Source organism: Chelmon rostratus, chromosome 16, assembly GCF_017976325.1.
Source record: "Chelmon rostratus isolate fCheRos1 chromosome 16, fCheRos1.pri, whole genome shotgun sequence".
Classification (NCBI taxonomy): Eukaryota; Metazoa; Chordata; class Actinopteri; order Chaetodontiformes; family Chaetodontidae; genus Chelmon; species Chelmon rostratus.
The window spans coordinates 15,514,782-15,536,278 of record NC_055673.1 but is presented as its reverse complement, the minus strand read 5'-3'; the positions used below and the strand labels follow the sequence as shown (position 1 = coordinate 15,536,278).

General features: G+C 41.0%; 1 protein-coding gene across 2 annotated transcripts; it reads right to left on the bottom strand.

Annotated features, from left to right (window-relative positions):
- Positions 1–496: 496 nt before the first annotated feature.
- ago2 (argonaute RISC catalytic component 2) lies at positions 497–21,283 on the bottom strand. Of its 2 annotated transcripts, XM_041956123.1 has the most exons (20): positions 21,074–21,283; positions 19,902–19,949; positions 18,003–18,183; positions 17,794–17,914; positions 17,484–17,665; positions 16,761–16,897; positions 16,540–16,674; positions 16,120–16,207; positions 15,792–15,939; positions 15,573–15,692; positions 14,396–14,518; positions 13,264–13,397; positions 12,520–12,704; positions 11,720–11,879; positions 11,510–11,600; positions 10,698–10,892; positions 10,352–10,486; positions 9,908–10,009; positions 9,583–9,782; positions 497–9,489 (listed from the first exon to the last, which is right to left on the bottom strand). In XM_041956123.1, the coding sequence occupies exons 1-20, from the start codon at positions 21,090–21,092 to the stop codon at positions 9,381–9,383; spliced, it is 2,613 nt and encodes an 870-aa protein (XP_041812057.1). In that variant the 5' UTR covers positions 21,093–21,283; the 3' UTR covers positions 497–9,380. The 2 variants fall into 2 exon arrangements, with proteins under 2 accessions (XP_041812057.1, XP_041812058.1); XM_041956124.1 differs by lacking the exons at positions 17,794–17,914; positions 18,003–18,183; positions 19,902–19,949; positions 21,074–21,283 and having other exon boundaries at positions 16,540–16,709; positions 17,484–17,620.
- Between the last annotated feature and the right edge of the window lie 214 nt (positions 21,284–21,497).

Below are 21,497 nucleotides of genomic sequence, written 5' to 3'. Positions count from 1 at the left end.
TGCCTTCTTCACTGCAGTGTGAGTCAATACATTTGACAGGTTGACAGTGCAGCACGTTGCATGGTGACATCTGGATGGGCAAAATGTTCAATCATGACTTACATTAGATTGATAATAAAAAAGGTATTGTAACACTCCTTCTCTCTTACTGACATCATGTGGAAACAGACCTCGTAAGCCAACTTCATCACACATCCTGCTGGTCTCTGAAACACAGCTACAGCAACAGTCCTTTACAGTTCAGAGTTTAACAAAAGCCTGTTCACACAGATAATAAAATGAACGATGGCTGGATCCCACGTAGCTGCTTCGGTTTCAGGGTCCTGGTATTGTGCATGTTAAATGGAACAGAGCCACTGTTAATGTTATGAGCAGCTGAACACCTGTGCTTTTTGTTATTCTGACAAGTCAAACTGTCTGAAAAACGCCTGTTGTGTTAAGAATTTCATAAAACATCAAATTATGACAACTAAACAGAAAAGTCACAAAACAGGAAAACTTTTGAAACATTTTTATTAATTAATGCAACTTACAGTCAAGCCAAAGAGTGAACTATATTAATTGATACGTATTCACATTATGTCCTAACAGGGTTTACAGCATATCTTGTGTTCTGTAAGCATACTTGTTAACAAAAATAAGGAAATGTAAAATAGAAATCAAAGCTTACAACTTTACAACAACAAGAACAAGGAGCTTAGCAGTGGATGTGAACAAATTAAAAATCAGCAACGTAAAGACCCTCACCAGAACAGGAATGACAGCAAATTCAGTTTTGGCATGTCGTGGTTTAAATAAGGGAGAAGAGAGAGAGAGAGAGAGAGAAAGAGAGAGAAAGAGAGAGAAAATAAACAACAACTCAAAAGTGAGCTCAAAATGACACAAATGCAGGGAGGTTTGAATTCACGCGGCTGTGCAGGGCTGCCTTTGCCAAGAGACTTTGGTCACTTTGCTTCTCCATCATGGCTTACAATGAAAAAAAAAGCACAATGTATAAAATGAAAATGGCCAATGAGGGAAAAAATAAAACATCGAGAAAAAACGGAGTGTCCTGGAATCACTTCTATGTACGAATGGAGAGGGGAGCATCTTTTTATTTTTTCCAAGAATCTACAGATGATTGTCTTTTTCCTTTAAATGAGCAAGGAAATCGAAAAAAGGTTTTGCAGTCGACTACAACTCCAGGACAGCCCCTACATTCATAGGAGGTAGATAACGTGGCAATGACCCGAACTCTTCAAGAAAAAGACAAAAAAAAAATGCGTCTGAGTGGGAAATCGAGCTCTCTGTCAAGTCTGTGAAATTGTAGTGCATAATTTGTACAACTTTTAAGGCCAAATAGGAACCTCACGTGTAGATCTAAGGCTATTTTAAGACAAAGGTGCAGGGTAGGGTGGGGGAGGTGTGTGGGGGGGCGGGTCTGGGACACAGCAAGCAGATACAGCCCTTTTCACGACAATACCTGAGTCAACAGTCGTGTTATACCACAGAGCCTCGCGGGACGCTTGGTGCACGCCAACTCTTCGGCAGCTAAACCCGATATTTTTGGCTACACAGACACAGAGAAGATGCAGAGACGACAGAGCAGAAATATGTCGTGGCTACAGCTGAGAGAAGATCCTGATGGCATTTGCGTACAAATTGCATAAATGACGCATCATCATTTGGCCACAAGGTGTAACACTCGCGTGTTACAGCAGAACTCGGATCAGATTTACTGGTTCTGGCATGTGCACAGCCTGTGGTGACATTCAAACCTCCCAAAAGGGGAAAATTCAAATTTTATTGGACAATATGAAGTACACTACAGAAAAAAAAAGTCAATGCAGCATATATCAGGCTTATGAGGTACTTCATGAATATATATAGATATATCAACCTTTTTAGAAAAGCTCTTCAAAGTCATATTATTCCTTATAATTCCTATTGATAGCATAAAATACCTCGTCAGTTATTTCTTTTTACTTTCTGCCCAAGCTCAAGTGGGCGATTTTTTTTTTGAGACTGCTTTGAAAGTGCAAAACACAAATACTGATCGTTCTATGCAGCATCTACACGCACGGTTGCATGATCATTAAAAATTCTTGGGTTTTTTTTTTTTTATGTGGCGCAGCAGATTTCGTCAAACCTTTTATGTTGAAAAGGACTCACAAACCCAAAGCTGGGGCCAGATGGAGAAGAGAGATCCGACAAAAGGCACACATAAAACGACTATGAACACGCTGGATGTTTTCAGCTTCGACTGAATTACGACAAACTGTGGTTTCACCGCCACACAACCTCGCATGTACCTTTCGCTGAAGTTCACAATGTTCTGACGCTTTGTGAAGTATGTTCAAATGTGTATGTTCCCTTTGTAAATTGTTGCATGCAAAACTACATCCTACCCCCATAAAGAAAAAACGGCTGGCTAATCGTAGGAGAAGTGGAAATGAGCTGAGTACGAGACAGGGGCATCCACCCTGATTATTATTGCAGTACTGGGTTGACATGGCAGAGAATTGTAGGCATTTGATCACGTGGAGTGGCTCTGTCCAGTAGGAAACCATTACATTTCGACATTCTGGTAAAACAAAAACAGAAAAAGCTGGTTCCAGATACGGAGACGAAGTATCGTCCTGTTACCTAAAAGTCTAAAATGTTTACTGAGCGTAGCCTCGACCTGCGTTGAGAGGACAGACTGGCGTATTGCTGCACATACATCTTTCCAACAGACCTCCAACGCCGCTGCGAACATCCCTTGATATCACCAACATTTAACTGGAATATTGACACGCTGTCATAGTGAAAGCAATCACCGTATGATGGCACGTTTGCTGATATATGATATATGATCCGGTCATGATTAGTTTATTTCACCACATGAATCAGTCCTAGATTGTGCTGGGTTGCTTCTGTCACCATCTGTTGAAAAAAATGAGGGACTCGCATGAAACAGTGAGACTCCCAATTACAAAGATTTGGTCCCCTAAAGTGTAACCAACTACAGCAACCAACCAGTCATACATGATTACTTGGTTTTGCATTTGTTAAGGTTAAAGGAAAGAACAGTGCTCTCACACGATATTGGCTTGTATTGGTTTGGTCACAAGAATGTTTGATTTTGTTACCATTATTATAAATTAGGGCTAATATTAGCTAGCACCTGACACTGCTCTGAGGTAGTTCTTTTCCAAGTTGGTAAATAAAAAGCCAAGTCATTCCGAAGACTAGAAATGCTTTGAAAATACAAAAATACCCACGAGTCTTTCATGATTGGATGCACGTAGATCAGCTGGATGGCATTGGTTTGGTTTGGTGAAGCTTGGTAAAGTTCTCCACAGTCAGTTTTTCTACAAATCCAGGCCTAATAACCCCGAATGTCCACCGGAGGCAACTGTGCTGCGTTCAGGCTCAGTCATGGCTGCCAGATTTCACTGCATTCAGATTTCACATTGGGTCTATTTTTGCCAGAGCACCATGTGTCTGAAGCTTGAGAGTCACTTCTGAATTTACATAAATTCCTATATTTACTGACAACTGTCAAGAATTGACAACTGACAGATACAAAATAAGGATAAGACAGCACGGTGTGTACAGTCATTTAAATGAATGAAAGTAGTTATTGCCACAATCATAAATGAGCTGAAAACGTGTTTTCAGTATGTAAAACACTGCCATGCTAGCAGCTGAGGCTGAACTTCAGCACTGTGAGCTTAATGCTAACATCAGCATGGTAATATCCTAATATCCTCATAATGACAATGCTGCCATTATGATGTTTACCAATGTCGCCATCCAAGTTTAGCATGCTAGCATTTGCTCATTAGCACTTAACACAAAGCACAGCTGAAGCTGACAGGACTGTATCAGTTTTGGAGGCATTTGGTCATAAACTAAAGATTCTGAAACTCTTCCAGGGAATGTATAAACCAAGACGAAGACCTGAAGTGAACACAAAAATATGGCGTAGCTGCAGCCGATGGACATGCGGCGTCATGGTTCTTTCCTCAGGTCTGCCAGTACACCATTTGAATTTGTATGCAATACTTCCGATTTGCAGCTAAAACAATAATATCGGCAAACTTTTAACTGGAGAGACCGTGTGGACACCACACCGGTGTCACATGGCTACAGGTAACTGGGTGGACATTGGCATGATCAAGACTGACTGTCAAAGACAAAGTGATGCTTCAGAACGGTTTATGTAGGAATAGGAACAGGAAAATTACGCTTGCTGAAGCCAACCGAGTGCCTTGTAAATCCTAAACGGTACTTTTAAAAATTGGGAAAAACACAGCTGCGTAGTAGTACAATCACCAAAAGTAAAGAACACAAGCAACACTAACAAAAACCTTAGCTCTGCTTTCAAGTGGCACTGAGCTGCAACCTCACACACCAAAGCATATATATATATATATATATATATATATATGAATAGACACACAGACAGCTCTTATGTTACAGCACCTCACACAAGCATGATGGCCAGAACAGAAAAGATGACTCCTCTTTGCACCAGTGTGAAACATTTGCCTCCTAAAACTCCAGTAGCCAACACCCAGGGAAAGACATCTCAACTGTGGAATATCTGTACTTCATGATATCAGCGGTGATGTGGGCGCTATCGAAATCAATGAAATATTAAAGAACAGAATGCTCTCTACAAGTATTGAAGCCTATAAACAGGAGAAAACACCAAAAAGAAAAGGCTGTACATGAGAAGCAAACATGAGTATAAATGTACTGAATGGAAAGCCTCTACAATACAAACCACGCAGCTCTACGTACATTCAATGTTATTATTTGGAGCAAGGAAAATAGGTTCTACTCTACAAGAGGTTTCTTTATATCAGCAATAGTTTCTCTACAAGAGACGCATGAGAGGAGAGTTATTACTATACAGAAGGTAATGGTTTGGAACAAACTGACGTATTGGTAGAAATTGGGCTTGGTTTCATTTCCACACCATTCAAAAGCAAAAAAGCAAACACACTGAGCATTACACTGGGAGGAATTTTGTCTCGGCCTCTTTTAACCCTTTATTTTAGCATATACTTACATAAGAAAACAAACCCCGTATCAAGAAAACGAAATGAACTGATCGACTACATTAGCTTACGATATGCCAGGCAAGCTTACGAACAGGCCACTTCTGCTTTGTCCCAGCTATGGCCACTCCGAAACATGTGGGACAATATAAACCCTGCCAAACTGAGGTGACGCATCTGTGAAAAAGTATCCTGTAATGCCATCAGCGTGACCACTGCAGGTCTTCTGAATACCTAACTAAGCACCTCGGGCGCCATTAAACTTGTAAAGCAGCGCCACATTCATCCACGTTGGTGTAGTCATTTGTTCCATACACATTCTTGATTTAGCCCATTATTCTCAAGCAGATTTATTTAACGCCTCTTCTGAATCCTGATATGTGAAGTCTATGGTGGTGTCTTATTTTCAGCATTATTTATTCTATGCACATGGCAGTCTCAAACAGGGGCTGTGACTGCGTCGAGCTTCCTGCACGTTTCCACCTCACGCAGCTTCCACATCTCTGCAGAAATCTTACTGTGCAGAGCTAATCGGCTCTTTTCCACACCTGTCAGCTTGTTTTGCATAAAGCACCTTTCTCCGACATCACTGTACAAAGGCAACCCACCCACGCCACTACAAGTTTCACTCTTTTGTTAAAGGCATAAGGATATTTCTGAAAGACGACGTGCTGAATGCTGGTTGGCCCGATAGAATCCCTGCTGATCAGCAGGTGTGGTTATCTGAACGGCAGGTGCACGCACCGAGGCTCTCGGGCCCCGTTTGGCTGTGCTTCTTGTTTGTTGAAAAGCAACCAATGCCAACTGCTCCTTTCTAAATAAAAAAAAGAGGCTGCCAGTCTGCCACCTGATAAATACTCTCAATGCTCAACAGCTACAAAAGTCCATTCTTGTTTAGTGCAAAAACAACATTGTCAAATGTTTACGGCTTATCTTCAAGAAAAGCAATGCCATTGTGATCTGCTATGTTAAGGTGCTGGAAAAATGTAATGTGAAACATTAAGAAGCAGTAACAACAAGCACAAAGCCTCCTCCTGAACAGACACGCTGCATGTGATGAATTTCAGCACACTACCACTTCACGCTCCCGCTCTCTGTATGACAGGCATTTTCTGAGGACATCCACAAACACAACTCGGAAGCACTGGTTCTGATCCAGTCACCCTCGTATTGAAAGGTTTCAATGCATGATCGCATATGACTACATAATGTCCTGTGGTGAGACGTAACTGATCAAATGCCGTGCTGAATTAGCTTACAAACGTCTTTTCATGTGGATTTCAATATGTACTTGATTTTATTGTCTTTGTATTGTTTTTAAGTAGCAAGAAACTATAACAGTCGGACTAACAGCACCATCGGGGTACATTTACATTTTCTCCAAATCAAGGATATGCGGTGATCACACGTGGTGTGGGCTTTGCTTTTGTTGTTACACTGCTCAGGTGTAAAGTCAAGGTGTCAGAAAAAAAAAATCATTTCATTGGTGCATAGAATAAAAGGAAAGAAAGAAGGGAAAGCTGTGTGTGAATACAAAACACACTTCAAGAATTTGGTCGTACAGCTCAACACTCAAAACCACTAAAAGAAAATTTTTAAAAAGCACATTCTCTCTTATCAGCTCGAGTAAAACTATGCAAAAAAACCCCCAAAAAACAAACAAAATCACACAACTACATAAACTGAGAAAAGCGCGTCCACCATCACGCACGCCAAGCGTTTAAAACCTCTACTGTCAATGCAAGACTCAAACAATGCCAATTAGATAGATAGCAGGGGTAATTATACAGAAATGGCCAGCGGTGTGATGTTACCATAACACTTAAAACAGGTAACAAGAGGTAGAACACACGGCCATTTCCATACAATTACACCAGTGTCACGCAATATGGCCGAGCCTCCCGCTTCGATTGAGGAACACACATCTGTAGAAGTCATACCAAGGTTCTGCTATCAAAAGTGCATCCAAATTTACATGTTGTGAGACCAGCACCGATAAGAACAATATTGACATCATAACAGTAAATATCAAGTACGTGATTTTCAGAATGCCCCACAAACACAGTCAGTCGGATTTCTAGTTGCTTTACAGGTAACGAGTAAAAAGGGTAACACAGAGAGGTCGTCAAAGGGAGAGAAAAGATCCTCAAGATGATGAAGCATCTTTTTAACATACAAGTAAAAAGCCTTGTTGACCAGTCCAGTGAGGAATTAAGGTGGTTTTTACAGTGAAAACTTCTAGCACCTCGAATCAAGATGTCCTTTTGTGCTTCTATGTCTTTTGAATAGTAATCATGCAAAAGTTCGTAATCTTGTTTGGCTAAGAAAGATTGTGTGTTAAAAAGGATACACCCAATTTTCAGGCTATAAAATCTACAAGGTTACAAATGACCACATAAATACTTCATCCTGTCAGAAAGGCATGAAGATGCTGATAAGCACTAAGAAACGCTACTAAATGCAACATGCTAAACAACCCCAAAAAAAGAAAAAAAAAAAAAAGCCCTGATTATCTACCTCTAAAAAAAATGACCCAAATTCATGTGAGATACCCCACTGCTAAATCTCTTGGTTAAAAATGATGCATAGTTAGAAAATGTAGACTACTCGCCTCCAACCAAGACTATGAGAACATTCGCCAGCTTAACTTAGTCGTAAAACTTAGGTGGGAAGTTAGGAAATGTCTAGAATTATTAGTAAGACTGTAACAGTCTTAGAAGGCAAGAGAATATTTGCACTTAAAATCTGTATACAAATAGACAGTGTTAATTTAGACTACATGTGGGCCAGTTATTTTTAAAAAAGTCTCTATAATATTTTCAGCAGCCTCCACTGAAAGCTTATTCAAAATATACCTTATTACCAACATTACTATATAGTATAAAGACTCACAAAAAGTCATTTGCATAAAACCCAAGCGTTTGTGCGACGACTGCTCCCAATTCCTGGAGCAAACACTAGATTTTTTTTTTCTTTAGGGAATTTCGATCAGTTAAAACTCTAAAATGTTGCAGCTCTCACTCCACTGTACCGAATGCCTGGATATCGAGACGCCACACAAATGTCCCGCTCTGACGAAGACACTGCAGAAAACACTATCCTGCTGCTATATACATTAAAACACAGAAGTAGGGTTAATGTGGATAAAGGAAGAAATAAAACAAGTATCACAAATGCCTAAATGTCTAAAACATGAGTCAGCTACATGCATATTCATTACAAAAATGACTGAAATTAAATTAGACTGTAAAAACTGAAGGGGGAAAAAAAGAAAAAGATTTCATCAAGTTCCCCTCTATGTTGAGTTCTACGTCATGTGTCTTTTATCAACACGGCTCAGAGTACATTAGAAAGGTGTCCTTGTTGGGAACCAGTCCCAATACACTATATCTCGGCATGGGGATTAGGTAACTGGTGCAACTCTTTCAGTTAAGACTAACAAGAGAGGCAGAGGAGGATAAAATTGCTGTTCTTTCAGTCTCTATTTGAATACTAATATCTCTCATCTAGAATAAGTGTTGGTTCAAGGGTTGATAACAAATCTGATGCAGAGAATCCTTTAGTGAGTTGTCACCAGATTTGGCATAAAATGGTCATCAGTGTCAATCAAGGACAAATACTGAAAACCCAGCAGGTGTGGGCCTAATAATTCATAGTTTTACACAGAAATGACAACAGAAAGGTGGTCTCAAATGGCACTTTTCATCACATAGTGCCCTATGTGAAAAATCACACGCAACCCTCAGTATATTAAGTACTTTTGTCCTGATTGAAGTACCCATTCTGGTCAGTGCACTTTGCTTTGATTGGCTGATAAATAATGTGGAGCAGAGGAGCAAATCTTTAGGCATATAAACAGTGAACAGGCCCCCTCATCTTTGAAATTGATCCTTCTCCCTTCAAGCACCAAGACCCTAACAAACAATAGAAACGGGAGAAGGAGGGTGAACAGCTTCTTCTAAATCATAATGATACTGCCCACTAGTTTTCGAAATGTCTTCTAACAGTGTACAAACGTTTCCTTTTCCTTTCATATTTTGAAACATATTTCCCCACAACAAATACAAACACACACTAATGCACGACATGTAAATAAAACCTCTTCCAGCCCAAATCCCACGAAAGAGGGATTCTTTTGCATCTTACAGTTCAATAGCTGGCTTGGTTTGGGAGGGTCGGGGGCTGAAGTACAATTGTAGACGTATGGGTAACTGACAGATCTGTTAGGTGGGGAGACCAGGGCATGAAACTTCTGTGATGCTATCGACAGCTGACAGTGAGACAGCGAGGGGTAGTGTGTTTCATCAGTTGGGTCTCACCCATCCCACATCCGCACCGGGCTGTGTGCTCTCAGGCAAAATACATGGTGCGCAGGGTGTCCTGGTGGATCTGAACAGCCTTGGCCAAGGCCTGTTGGTCTCGCCCGTTACTCTGGCCTGATGTGTGACTGCCCTCGGCACTGCAATAGAAACATTAGAAAATTAGAGGAAGGCGGGTTTCATGTACACAAAGCTGTTCCAAAGGGCGGCAGCAAATGGCTCTGAGTCCTTACCTGTCGTGCTCTTTGTCCACTAAGTGATAGCGAGCCCGGAAAGCCACCAAGTGGGCGTAGTAAGCTGGTGCTGGGATGGAAACTGACCGTGTGCAGCGCACATAGGTGTGGCATAGCTGGTAGGTGAGGACCTGCAGTTCATCTGAAGAGAAGTGGTTGTCGTCCCAGAGCACGTGGTAATGAGACGGCCTGCTGGTACCCTGCAAGGAGTGACAACGGATGACAGGTGTTGCTATCAACAGCCCTCTGTTATTGGCCAGTCTGGCTGATGATCTGTTTGCTTTTCATCCAGTTCAATTACAGTCCATCCTAATTCAATTCTTACCTGAATGCCAGCGTGACTGCAAAGGTAGAAGTCAAATTCTGATGGGTGAGTGATTTTGGTGTCCACTGTGGTGCCTGCAGGAATGTTGCCACTCTTCCCAACCTGCAAAAGAGTTGGGATACTTCCACTTACTTTACTACTGCCTAATATAGGGACATTGCAGGAGAGAGTCCACTAGAGTTTCAGCCAGGGTATCAGGGAACAAGGAAAGCCGATACCTAGCTTTAACACTAACATTTCTTCAAGCAGTAGTAAACACAGAGTCACTGGGTGGAATGACAAACGGATGGTTAAAAAGAGACTGGATAGCTGGGGGCAGCGCACTGGGCCCAGTGATACCGGTACAACTGTTAGTCAAGGTTTTGCAGCTAATCGCTAAGACAAAAGACAATAATAAGATAAACAAGCTAAAATTTCCATCCCCACCAGTGCCATAATACTGACCCTCTCATTTCTGTCCATACAGAACAGTCTTGTGTGGTGTCTCTTCTGCACGACCACAAAGGTGATACCAGGCTGGTAGTCCTTCTCCAGTTTTATGCAGGCCTCACGGATTGCCAGCAGCTCGTGCTGAAGGACCTGCATGTATTCAAGTTGAAAAATATGAAAAATTAACAGGTGAAAGGCCGCACACATGAAACTAACTAAATAGGTTAAAATTTCAAGACAGAAATTAACATTAACACTAAGCTAAATTATCTTCTTATATTGTTTATTGTACTAGTGCCTAAACAAAAGTTTCTGTCATTTCAGTTTTTCCTGCATCCTCCTCCTTGGATATGTGCATCACCTGGTTGAACTGGCCCTCAGAGATGCCATCACGGTAGTAGATAATTCTGGTGGGCTTGAAGCGGGTGGACTTGTAGAACTGGATGAGCAGCTCTCTCACCATGGTGGCCAGGTCCTGGATGATGTCCTGACGGTGCTGCTGCACCCTGACTGTAGCGCAGTATCTGCTGGGATGGGCATCCATACTACCAACGACCTGAAAAGGAAATATTAAGTGCCAAATGAAAGAATTGATTTACAATATAATACACATATATAATACATAATATATAATATATAATAGACATATAATACAACATTAAAAATGAAAGAGTCGACAAAAAATGTAAGAGCAATTTTTGTGCCATAATATCTGAAGTGTTTATGGTATTTATGAACATGCAATACACTCTCAGATAGGATCAATGCTTTCTCAAGGGATATAGCAGAATGTCTCAAGTTGATATTTATTTGCAGGCCTAGAACAGGTATTATGTTTACAAGTTCATCTCACTGTAGAGTCATTTACTAAAGCTGCATTACTGGATGGACAGTTAGCACAGCTAACTCTATGTAACTTTGTGTGTGTGCAGCTTTGTACCAGGTAAGCAGACTGGCTGCCTACAAGGGTTGCTGGGAGCAGCTGCGACTCAATCATACAATAACTGTGTCGGGTATAAAGTCAAACCAATGACTTGAACGAATCTTAAGAGGTGCAGAAATGGTTGACAATTCTGTGATTTTGGCAGTTAAATTACACTGCATTTAGGTGTTTTGTGAAGGGAAAATGCTCAACACAAAAACACCAGTGTTGTGTGGTGTGGTGTTACTTACAGCAGCGATGGAAGGCTTTTTTCCATCTCCTGCAGGTGGATGAGTCACATCTGCACCAAGGAAGATCACTGGCTGCTGGAACACCAACGGCCTGGAGTGTTGACACAGGTGAAATTCAGCACCAGAAAAATGTTCGATATTCTCCAAGTTTGATGGGTGCCACATTTCAAAGACATACACACTGATTAATTAATCGGTATCTTCACTGACCTGCCCTGCGGGAGGAGGATGTTGTTGACACCACCCAGCTTTACGTTGATCTTCAGGCAGAGGTTGGAGAGGGTCTGAGGAGTTGTCTTTTGAACATTCTTCACCTGCACACACTGCGTGGCCATGCCAAGTACTGTGTCCCCAACACGTTTCACCTCAGCTACAACACGCCGCAGGATGATAAGGAAATATCAGTTAAACATGATCAGGTACGACACTCGTGTTTTGAGTGCCTGTTGTGGTGCATCACATCAGGGTACACTGACCAACCACAGCCATTTGCAACCGAAGGCATGGTTTGTAATATAAATATAGTTGTGAGTTGGGAAATGAATGCAGGAAATAACCAAAGAGAGAATGTAGTTTTATTTGGCCTGTGTCTCCCTGTGGTCAATTCCTGAAGCAGAAATAGAAGCAGTAAAACTTGCTTAGCAGGCACTGAAGCAGCAGGCATGTTCAGAAAAACTAGATCAACTGCCAGAGCTTCAAATATAACACTCTGTAATCACACAAATCCTCATTGATTTGGAAACGTGTCTGTTTTAAGCAAGGCCTTACAGCAGAAACATTTGCTTTAAACAACTACAGTTTGCGGTGTCAATTAGCACAACACATCTGTTTTAACAACTTAAACTGTCCGATCCTAATTGTATTCTGTCGTAGTATTATTTACTCAAATGTTAATTATTTTTGGCTTTGAGAAGACTCACTGATTTCGAGTCTCCAAAAATAGAAAAATATGAATCAAGTTCCTCACTAAATGACACAAGAACAAGCAACTGTATGAGTGGATCCCTCACCGTAGACGGGTGTCTTCCCTGGCAGGATGACGACCACCAGCTGGAGGCCCTGGTAGGTGTACTTGAGGTGCCTGAACATGGGCTCCACGCTGTCCGCTCCCTGTGCGTATTTACAGAAGCAAGGCTGACCCTGGATGGGCATCCCTGCGTCCCTCGAAATCTTCCTCAGCTGATCTGTGAAAGCTCTGAGACAGATGAGGAGCTTGTTAACTGTCATGTTGTTATGAGGTTTAGCAGTTTAGGTTGCAAGCGAAAGTAATGTGAGTGTCAAAGGCAAACATTTAAGGAAAATAAGGGGCAAGTAAAATGCTAAAAACATAAACACAGCACCTAACAGTATCTCTGCCCTGAGCAAAGGCATCGCAAATGAACGGCACAGCTGTACGTACTCAACACGCACTCCTACGCCCCTGTAGAGCTAAAATACCTCAGTCCTCAGGGGGGCAATACAGCCAAAGACATGGGAAACTGGGCTGTCGTAACAATTGTGAAAGTCCTAACAGAGGCACAAATCAAATAAGACAGCTGTGAGCTGTTTCGGTGACTGCAACATTTAGAGCTGCAGCTCATAGCTCAGTGTGCCCATGTGTTTGTGTACTTCGATGGGGTGTGTTTCAGCCCTTAAGCTATGCTCACAACTTTCCACCATCAGCGCTTCATTATGGGCTGCCTGAAAATCAAACCCAACTAAAGCTTCACAATGACATGGAATCCACCTGCGACATGCTGGAGTGCCTCACTTACTTGAGCAGGAGTTCAGTGCACTGCCTCTGTGGTGCAAAGCAGGCGATGGCCCACACTTTGATCTCAATGCCAGTGTGGAACTGCTTGTTCCTCATGTCCCATACTCCCTGGATTGGTGTGGCTATTGCTTTGTTCTGCAAATGACGGCAGCCTTGTTAGTGTTAGTCACTGTACACGAGATAAAGCTATTCCACTATAATGTAACACCAACAAATGAACTGTGTTGCAGCTGCATGCATAAAAAGCGCATTATTAGTTTCTTATTAGTGGAAATGTTCCATTTCTGTAGCTTAATCACAACTAGACAACTTTTACCACTAACTCAATAACAGATATCTATAAGTTATAAGACTTATAATTTCAAATGGACACATGCATAATTTCAATTTAACCAGTTGCAATTCTAATGAAGGATATCTCCAACTCAATTGTCGCGAGTAAAAATTTTGATTACAATTATAAACCAATAAATTCTCACTGGTGGAAATTGAAAAGGTTGATACCTAATTGTAACTAGTGAAAATCAGATGTATAATAGCAGCAATTATACTTGAGATATATACAATTCCTTTTTTAACTCCTCACAATTTTATTTTAGATATTAAAAAAATTTCCACTCATCAAATGTCATTGAAGACATTTTCAGTATTCAGCATTCACACAAACATATCTGAAATGAATATGGTATTAATTATCATTTGTTGAATATTCATGTATTGACATTTAAAGACCTAGTCTATTTAGAAGTGGGAAAATGGCTTTTTGGTTTGAATGATACTCGCCCACATATCTGAAGCGGTTTGCTGACATGTCAGACATGCCAGAAATGCAGCTGTTCGTTAGTGAAACAGGAATTACTGACGTCTGTAAGTAAAGATATCTTGCAATCAGTTTTACTCAGTTGAAATGTAATTCCTGCAGGTGAAAATATATTTGTAATATGTTAGATTTTTTCTACGGATATCTTCAATTACATTTTAACCAGTGAATAATTTGACATATTGAAATGTCATTTCCACTAATGAGAACTAAATTGCTACTAGTCAGCCCTTCTGATTAAATGTTAAATGGGCTTGCTGTAACATCAACTCCAGGCCACCATCGAGACATTAAAAACTGGTGATGAACGTACCCTGCCTCCATACAGAATGGAAGGTGCTTGTAGGACACGGCCATTCACTTCTGTCATCTCATCCCTCACCATCACTCCAAATTCGCGAACGTAAGGGTCAGTGTTGAAGTTGGCACTTCTCATCTGAAAAACAGAACAACACAGCAGTTTGATGTGAATATCTCCACCTGTAACTTCATCCAAATGGCTGCAAACTTAACTGTCTTAATATGTTATTCAAGGTTTTGCATTTTTCCTGAAGTGTAGTCATGATATATAAGGCAACTGTAACAACTGTGCATATTTTTATAGTGTTTATAGTTTCTCACAAATATCATTAAAGAAAAGCCCCAATGAATATCAGTAATACGCATTTCCAATTAGCATTATTTTCTAAGCCGAATTGTCAATGTGTTGCTGTGGCAGTGTTGGTGTCAAGCCAACATACCATATAGAAATTACTACTGACTGAAAACTATGGTAGGTTAGTCAGGTACCGGCTAATCATAACCAGTGTCATGAACCTTCTTCTCCAGTAGCCAATCAGCAAACACTTGGCAGCACGGGGAGGCACATTTTCTTATCTTGCCTTAACAGTCAACGAAAGTCTATTTTTGAAAATAAGTCGAGAAAACAGGCCACAAAGCCAATGACTCTTCATGCATTATTAAGCCACCACAATTTCTGTTAAAGTCTCTTTTCTATTGATGCTACCAATTTTCATTTGTCTGGAGTCTTTGAGTTCTTGATTATTGGATTATTGTGAATGTTGTGAATGTTAACAAGATGACCAAACAACTGGTCGGTAAGAGTATTTGTTGGCAGGAGTAGCTGGCATGTGTGCATGTTCCAAAGTTCTCTGTCGTGGGAAGTCACATGTCAGGGGCTGGCTACAACCACTGATGTTACAGACTTTTGTTATTTGGGTTTTTCTTTTTTTTTTTTCCTGGTAGCATTTCCAGCTTTGGCCTGATTGGGGCAGTGAGCTCTAGCGTTCACAAGTATTTATTAATCCTGGCATGTAGCAGCTGACACAATGTAACAACTTTTACTGTTTAATGTCTGACGTTGTTGCATAAGTGGAGTGTAGCTTGTTGAAACCAAGGTCTTGACAACTGCTTTAAGGCTTTAACAGTTGTCAGGCACAGAGCTAACGTCTGTGCTGCATTCTATTAATATCTATCTCACCACAGCTTACCAATTTACTGATCTCGTCCTGACGGTCTGGTGCCGATCGAGCTGTGGCACGGATCATAGTGGAGGTCTGATTGTCCGTCAGCTTTTTGATGCAACGCTGTCCTGCCACTATGTTACACACCTGGAATGGACACACATGAAACAGAAACGGGGTTAGAGGAACAGTGAATTGGGAAACTTTTCAAAAAGCAAATACGTACACATGGTTGAAGGTGCTTACCTCTAGAGGTAGGTAGGTGTGCTTCTGCTCCTGTCCCACCTGTAGACATGGGAGGTGGGGGTATCTCAGTATGAGCTTGTACTTTTCTTTGAAGTACTGTGCTACTGTGCATTCAATAGTTTGGCCATTCTCCTGCTGCAGTGGGAACCTGAGGGAAGCACACACCACAAGAGTACAGCACGTCTTGTCAGATTTCACACATTCTGAATTTATATGTTTTATGAAACAACACTTTTATTGATGCTTGACTGCTGATGACGTACTTCAGCAACAGTACAACTAACAATGATACACTGTGAAGATAGATGAGATAGAAGAGCCTTCTTACGTTTGGTGGCTGGCTGGTCTTCTGGTCACATTGCACACTCTGTACTTCCTCTTCATCTGCCCACAGTGGGTGATCTCCACCTTCAGGCCTGGTTGGAGGAATCAGGATAAAGGAAAACAGAACTGAAGAAATTCCCAAAAACTAGGAAAGTCCATTTGAATGGCCATGTGACAAAGGACATGAGTAATAACAGATATCTGAACTGTTCAAGTAGAAAACTGAAATGGTTTTGGAATAAAGGTTCTTATCTTCAATGATTCCAAACTGAACATTGAATCAGGCCTTTTTTAATGATTAATTAAAAACAGATGTAGCAACTGACAACATTTTCGATCTGATTATAAACACAATGCACCCAAAATAAAGGTACAATAAGAACTACAATAGCCATTACTAAGCGAGCTACTGAGCTTCACCTACCTTTGATTTCCTTTGTAAATTTCACTCGTTGAGAGTCTGTTAGGGGCTTCTGTTGTTCTTCAATGCTTTTGAAATCCAAGACCTCACACATGAACTCGATTACAGGCTGGGCTTTGTAGAATGCTGTGGCCGAAACTGCGAAGAAAACCAGCACACAGAGATGAGACTGACTGAAACAAAGGTACTTCATGTAACCTGTGCACAGTCAACTTGAAAATTACCATCGATGTTGAGCATCATTTTCCAAAGGGAGGGCCTGACGGACTGGTGGAAGCCAAACCACACCTCTCTGCCACCACCGAGGGGGTTCGAACATCCCTCTGAGGGAGTGAAGAAAGAGCGGCCCACTGGAGTATACCTGTAACAGAGGACAGCGGGAAGTGAAAACCTGACTGACATGTTCTGAGAAACGGAAGCCATTCAGTGACCTGGTTTAAGAAAAAGACACAGAAACCAAAAGAGATCTGTGACACAGGAACATAAAAATGCTTTGGATAATTAACAGAATCAGAATTGGCCATCTGTGCAGTTCCTGCTCACAAAAAAATATCACAACAGATTACCTATTTTATGTAAGTTTCAAGCATTTACAAGTCGATAATCACTCTGTAATGACACAAATGTAACCAATCTCAGCCTGGTAGTGTGCCCAGAAATTAAATAAGTGAACAACAGGTTGTGCAACACTTCCCAATCATGCTCTGTTTATTCATGTCATTTTATCTGTCGTTATCAGGGTGGTAGATGAATTTAGTTTCTGTTTATATGAACACACATGGAGATTGCACCTCAAAGCAGGTTGAAGGCTTTACAAGAATGGTCATTGATGATGCAATTCTAAAGTTTTTTTTAATGACAAAACATGGCAAAACCATATACCTATAAAGAAAACAAGACAATTTATCACCGATAGATGAATCAATGCTCAATGATGAAAAACCCACCTCATAGAGGGCAAATGTCTCATGACCACATCCAAGGCTTGGACGGTCTCAAAGGGGACGCTGGGTAGCCGTCCTGATAGTGCCTCGTGCAGAGCTTGCAGGCTGACACAGGACACCCACTTGATAGATACTTTGAAGCTGCGGTCTTTGCCTTCACCAGGAATGGTTACCTCAAGCTCCACCTGTGTGGTAGACGGGCAAAAAAAGAAAGAGACAGAGGCAATGCCGTGATGTTTTAAGACTTAACAATGTTTATGTAATATATAAAGTAGAGGTGGTATTGTTGCAGGTTGTCCTGAAATATCCATACTTTGTCTCTGCCAATGGGCAAGGGCATGGCGGTGTAGAGATTCTTCCTCCCGTCATACACCGGCTTTCGATCACCAAAGATTTGTGTTTTAAAGTGCTGGACCATGTGCTCCACAATTTCACTGAGAACACAATGGAACAAATAAATGACCACAATGACTTGTTTACCACGTGCCAGGGGCTGCTGGTCAAGCATACACATGTACATACCGATTGACCCTCCTGGGGCATTTCTCAGGCTTGATGTCGATGTCATAATGGTAGACCTCCAGTTTGGGGATCTCCATCTCAAAGAAGTTGGCCTGGAGCTTGATTGTCCTGCCCATGGTGCCAAAGTCTGGCCGTGACGGTGGCTTGAACACATATTCTGGCACTGGGGATGATGGGGGTTCTAAAACAGGCAAGGTCACACCAACATATAATTAGCATTAAAATACACAGACAACAGAAATTTCCCAAGATCTTAAAGACCCAACTAAGCATTTTTTGACAACATAACAAAGGAATATTCACATATCATTGCACAGTGTAACTTAGAAAAAAAGGACGTGTTTCTAAGCAGATCATAATGGAAAATAAACATTCACTCCTAAGTCAAACATTTTTGATGTTAACATGTTTCACGTCATCAGAAAACATTAGAAAATAATCAACACAAGAATGCGTGTGTGTGGGGGGGTCTTCTAATTCCTGCATTGTACATAAAATTAGAGACGTTAGAAGTCTTTTTTTAAATGATTATTTTTAGCAAGAAATTACCTAAGATATGTCTGTGACACGTCTTAACCAGTTCTGCACAAGCTACTCAGCTATGTCATAAGTAGGCCTCCTACATGTGGTAGGTTATCAAAATTGTGATATTGAGACAAACTCAGACATGATCTATTTAACACACCCTATTCTGGGATATTATAAGCTTTATTTTTTTTCAAGGCAGTCATCAGCCCAGATTTAATTGGCAGAAGTTATTATATCTAAGGAGTAAGTTTTTTAGCCTTGCGAAACAAATGTTGTAATCATCGTCCCCAGCTGCCATGACTTTTAATTTCATTGCAGCTGTGAGAGTTCACTTTTCTAGAGAGACCTCTATCATGAATCCTTCTTACACCTTGTTGAACAACATGTGGCTCTTGTAAGGCAGTCTTGATCTTTGTCGTCAATTTATTAAATGAAAAGAGACAGCCATTAAAGTTGTAATTTATCTGATGAAATGAAAAAGTTTCTGAATACATCTGAGGCGAAACACAAGTTAGAAAGTCAAGTGTCCTTTTACATTTGCAGCACCCGGCTTTAATAGCTGTTCCCAAGTTTTGGAAATACTAACATGCAGTGAGTCAAGTCATCATCTAACACCACTGCTTAGTTCAGATTGTTGTTTCAGCAGCCATTCTGGCTTGATTCTTCTAAATAAATAAATATATATATATATACACACACACACACACACACACACACACAATGTATATTCCAGATTAATCTCTTCTTGTGAGTATTGAGGTCGTGAGTTGGCTGGCATCAGTAAGGCTAGCAAAACTCAAACTGTTAGCTACTGATAAGTTATTTGAGTATTTAGATCTTCCCAGAGCAAAATCAGAACCAGTCTGTTTTTTGCATTATCCTGGAGAAAATGCACCGAGCTCTCATCATTGGTAGGCATACTTAACCAAGAAGCCCCATATCAGCAACTTCTGATATTACAGTGAGACTGTCAGGCCCACCCTCCATTCCCCTTGGTGCCTTATCTTTGTGCTCCAGTTCTGTTCATTTGAGAATAACACCCATAAAACCTAGTAATATAAGGTGGGTACTACTGAATGATCTCAGGTGTGTAAACATGTGCTCTGCCATTCAGAGTACGACATAAGTGCATTTAAGAGAAAATTGACTATCTAGAATGGCGCTATCTTCCTTAGAGTTTCACCTATAGCGCCAAATTACCTGTGTCCTATTTCCTGGACAATTTCACAATTGTGTTTCAGATGAGTACATACAGTGATGCGTAAAGGGTGTAAAAAATAATAATAATAAAAGGCATGATTTGGCCATTTACACTGGACCAATCCTGGAATCAGTGTAAGGCTTTACAGGCCAAATATGGGAAAATCTTACCAGAGCTTGCTGACCCAGAGGAACGAGGTCCCTCAAGCATCTCAGAAGCTACAGAGGATAAAAATGACATATTATGAATTCACAACAATCCAATCGACCCGACACAAGAAATCCTCAAATATACAGTGGTGAAGACATGTCATTTAACATAGGACAGACATCTAGGTTTACAGCTCATGGACTATTTCTTTATGTAGCAAGTGGCAAGAAGAGGATGAGTATAGTGTGCTACTCATATTTACATGTACATTTCCACTGCAAACATACATTTCAGAAGGTCTTGCTCCCTTATCGCTTACACAACGCCATCATCCACAATCAGGGACGACTTTTTCAAAACTCTTATCAATAGGCACACAGGAGGAATCAAGCAAGCTGCCAATCTAACCCTGCTGAAGCCGCCCATTCTCCGGTACACAGCCAAGTGCTACACGCTAATTGATATTTTAGCATACCAAGATGCGTCCTGCACCACAGAAACAAATGCTTGTTGGTTGCTCAGGTCAAAATACTGTGGTCCCACTTTGACTGTAACCAGTCTCAGTCAAACTTCACAGTCCACACTTAACCTTTATATGTTCAATGTCATAAAGTCTGCGTTAGACTGACAGGGCGATTCGACGGCGTCGGGAAATGTCGGTCGTTAACAAACACTAAATTCACCAAATTTTAAATTGGACACTGTTGGCTAACCATAGCCAAGATTGGTGATGAGATTAGGTAGCATGGTCGGCCGCTAAATATTGGTTTAATTCCGGACTTATTGTGAAACAGCAAGACATTCAAAACAATAATTTGTGTTTATAATTTTATTATTTAATGAGAATATATACCCCAAACGATCCCATTTCGAGGAACTGTATTGGGAAGCTAACTGACAACAAGTTCGGGAACGAGTTACCGTTGAAGCTAACTTGGCTAACAGCAGCTTCTTGTTGTTGCACGATAGCTAAGCTTGCCCCTACTACTAATGCCTCCACTTAAGACTGGGACGACATGTTCTTGATCAAAGGATTTGCTGAGTTTTATAATAACCAGCTAAATGAAACAGGGATCGAGTCGGTGTTTCAACACTGGCTCGATGTCATGTAGTACAAAAATGCTGCAACAACTGTGTTAATTTATGCTAGCGGCATCACTTAGCCGATGCTAATGTTAGCTGCACCACTTACCTCCAGCAGAGGAATACATTTTGTCGACTTTTTAAGCGTGTGTCGTGGACGTACGGATACTCCACTTTATTCTGGCCAAATTCCACCCAAACTCATACGTGGTCGAAAAGTATATATATCTACAAGAGCGACGGAGGAAGCCCAGTGAGGAAATAAAGATATTTAGTTAGCCAAGTGGTAAATATTTGGAGTGTCTCATCGTCGGCACGGCCCCATCCCCCCAACACACAAAACGAGAGACGAGAGAAAAGATAGCACAGAAAAGACCCATGCAGGGCAAGATAGTTCACTCCCATCTACTTCCGTCTTTGGTCACTTCCCGTTGAGCAGCCTAAACCTTTATATTCATTCAGTTTATTTCACAATGGACATTACTATCTTACAAGCGCAGTAATATACGCTGTTAAATTGTTAATATCCGTTA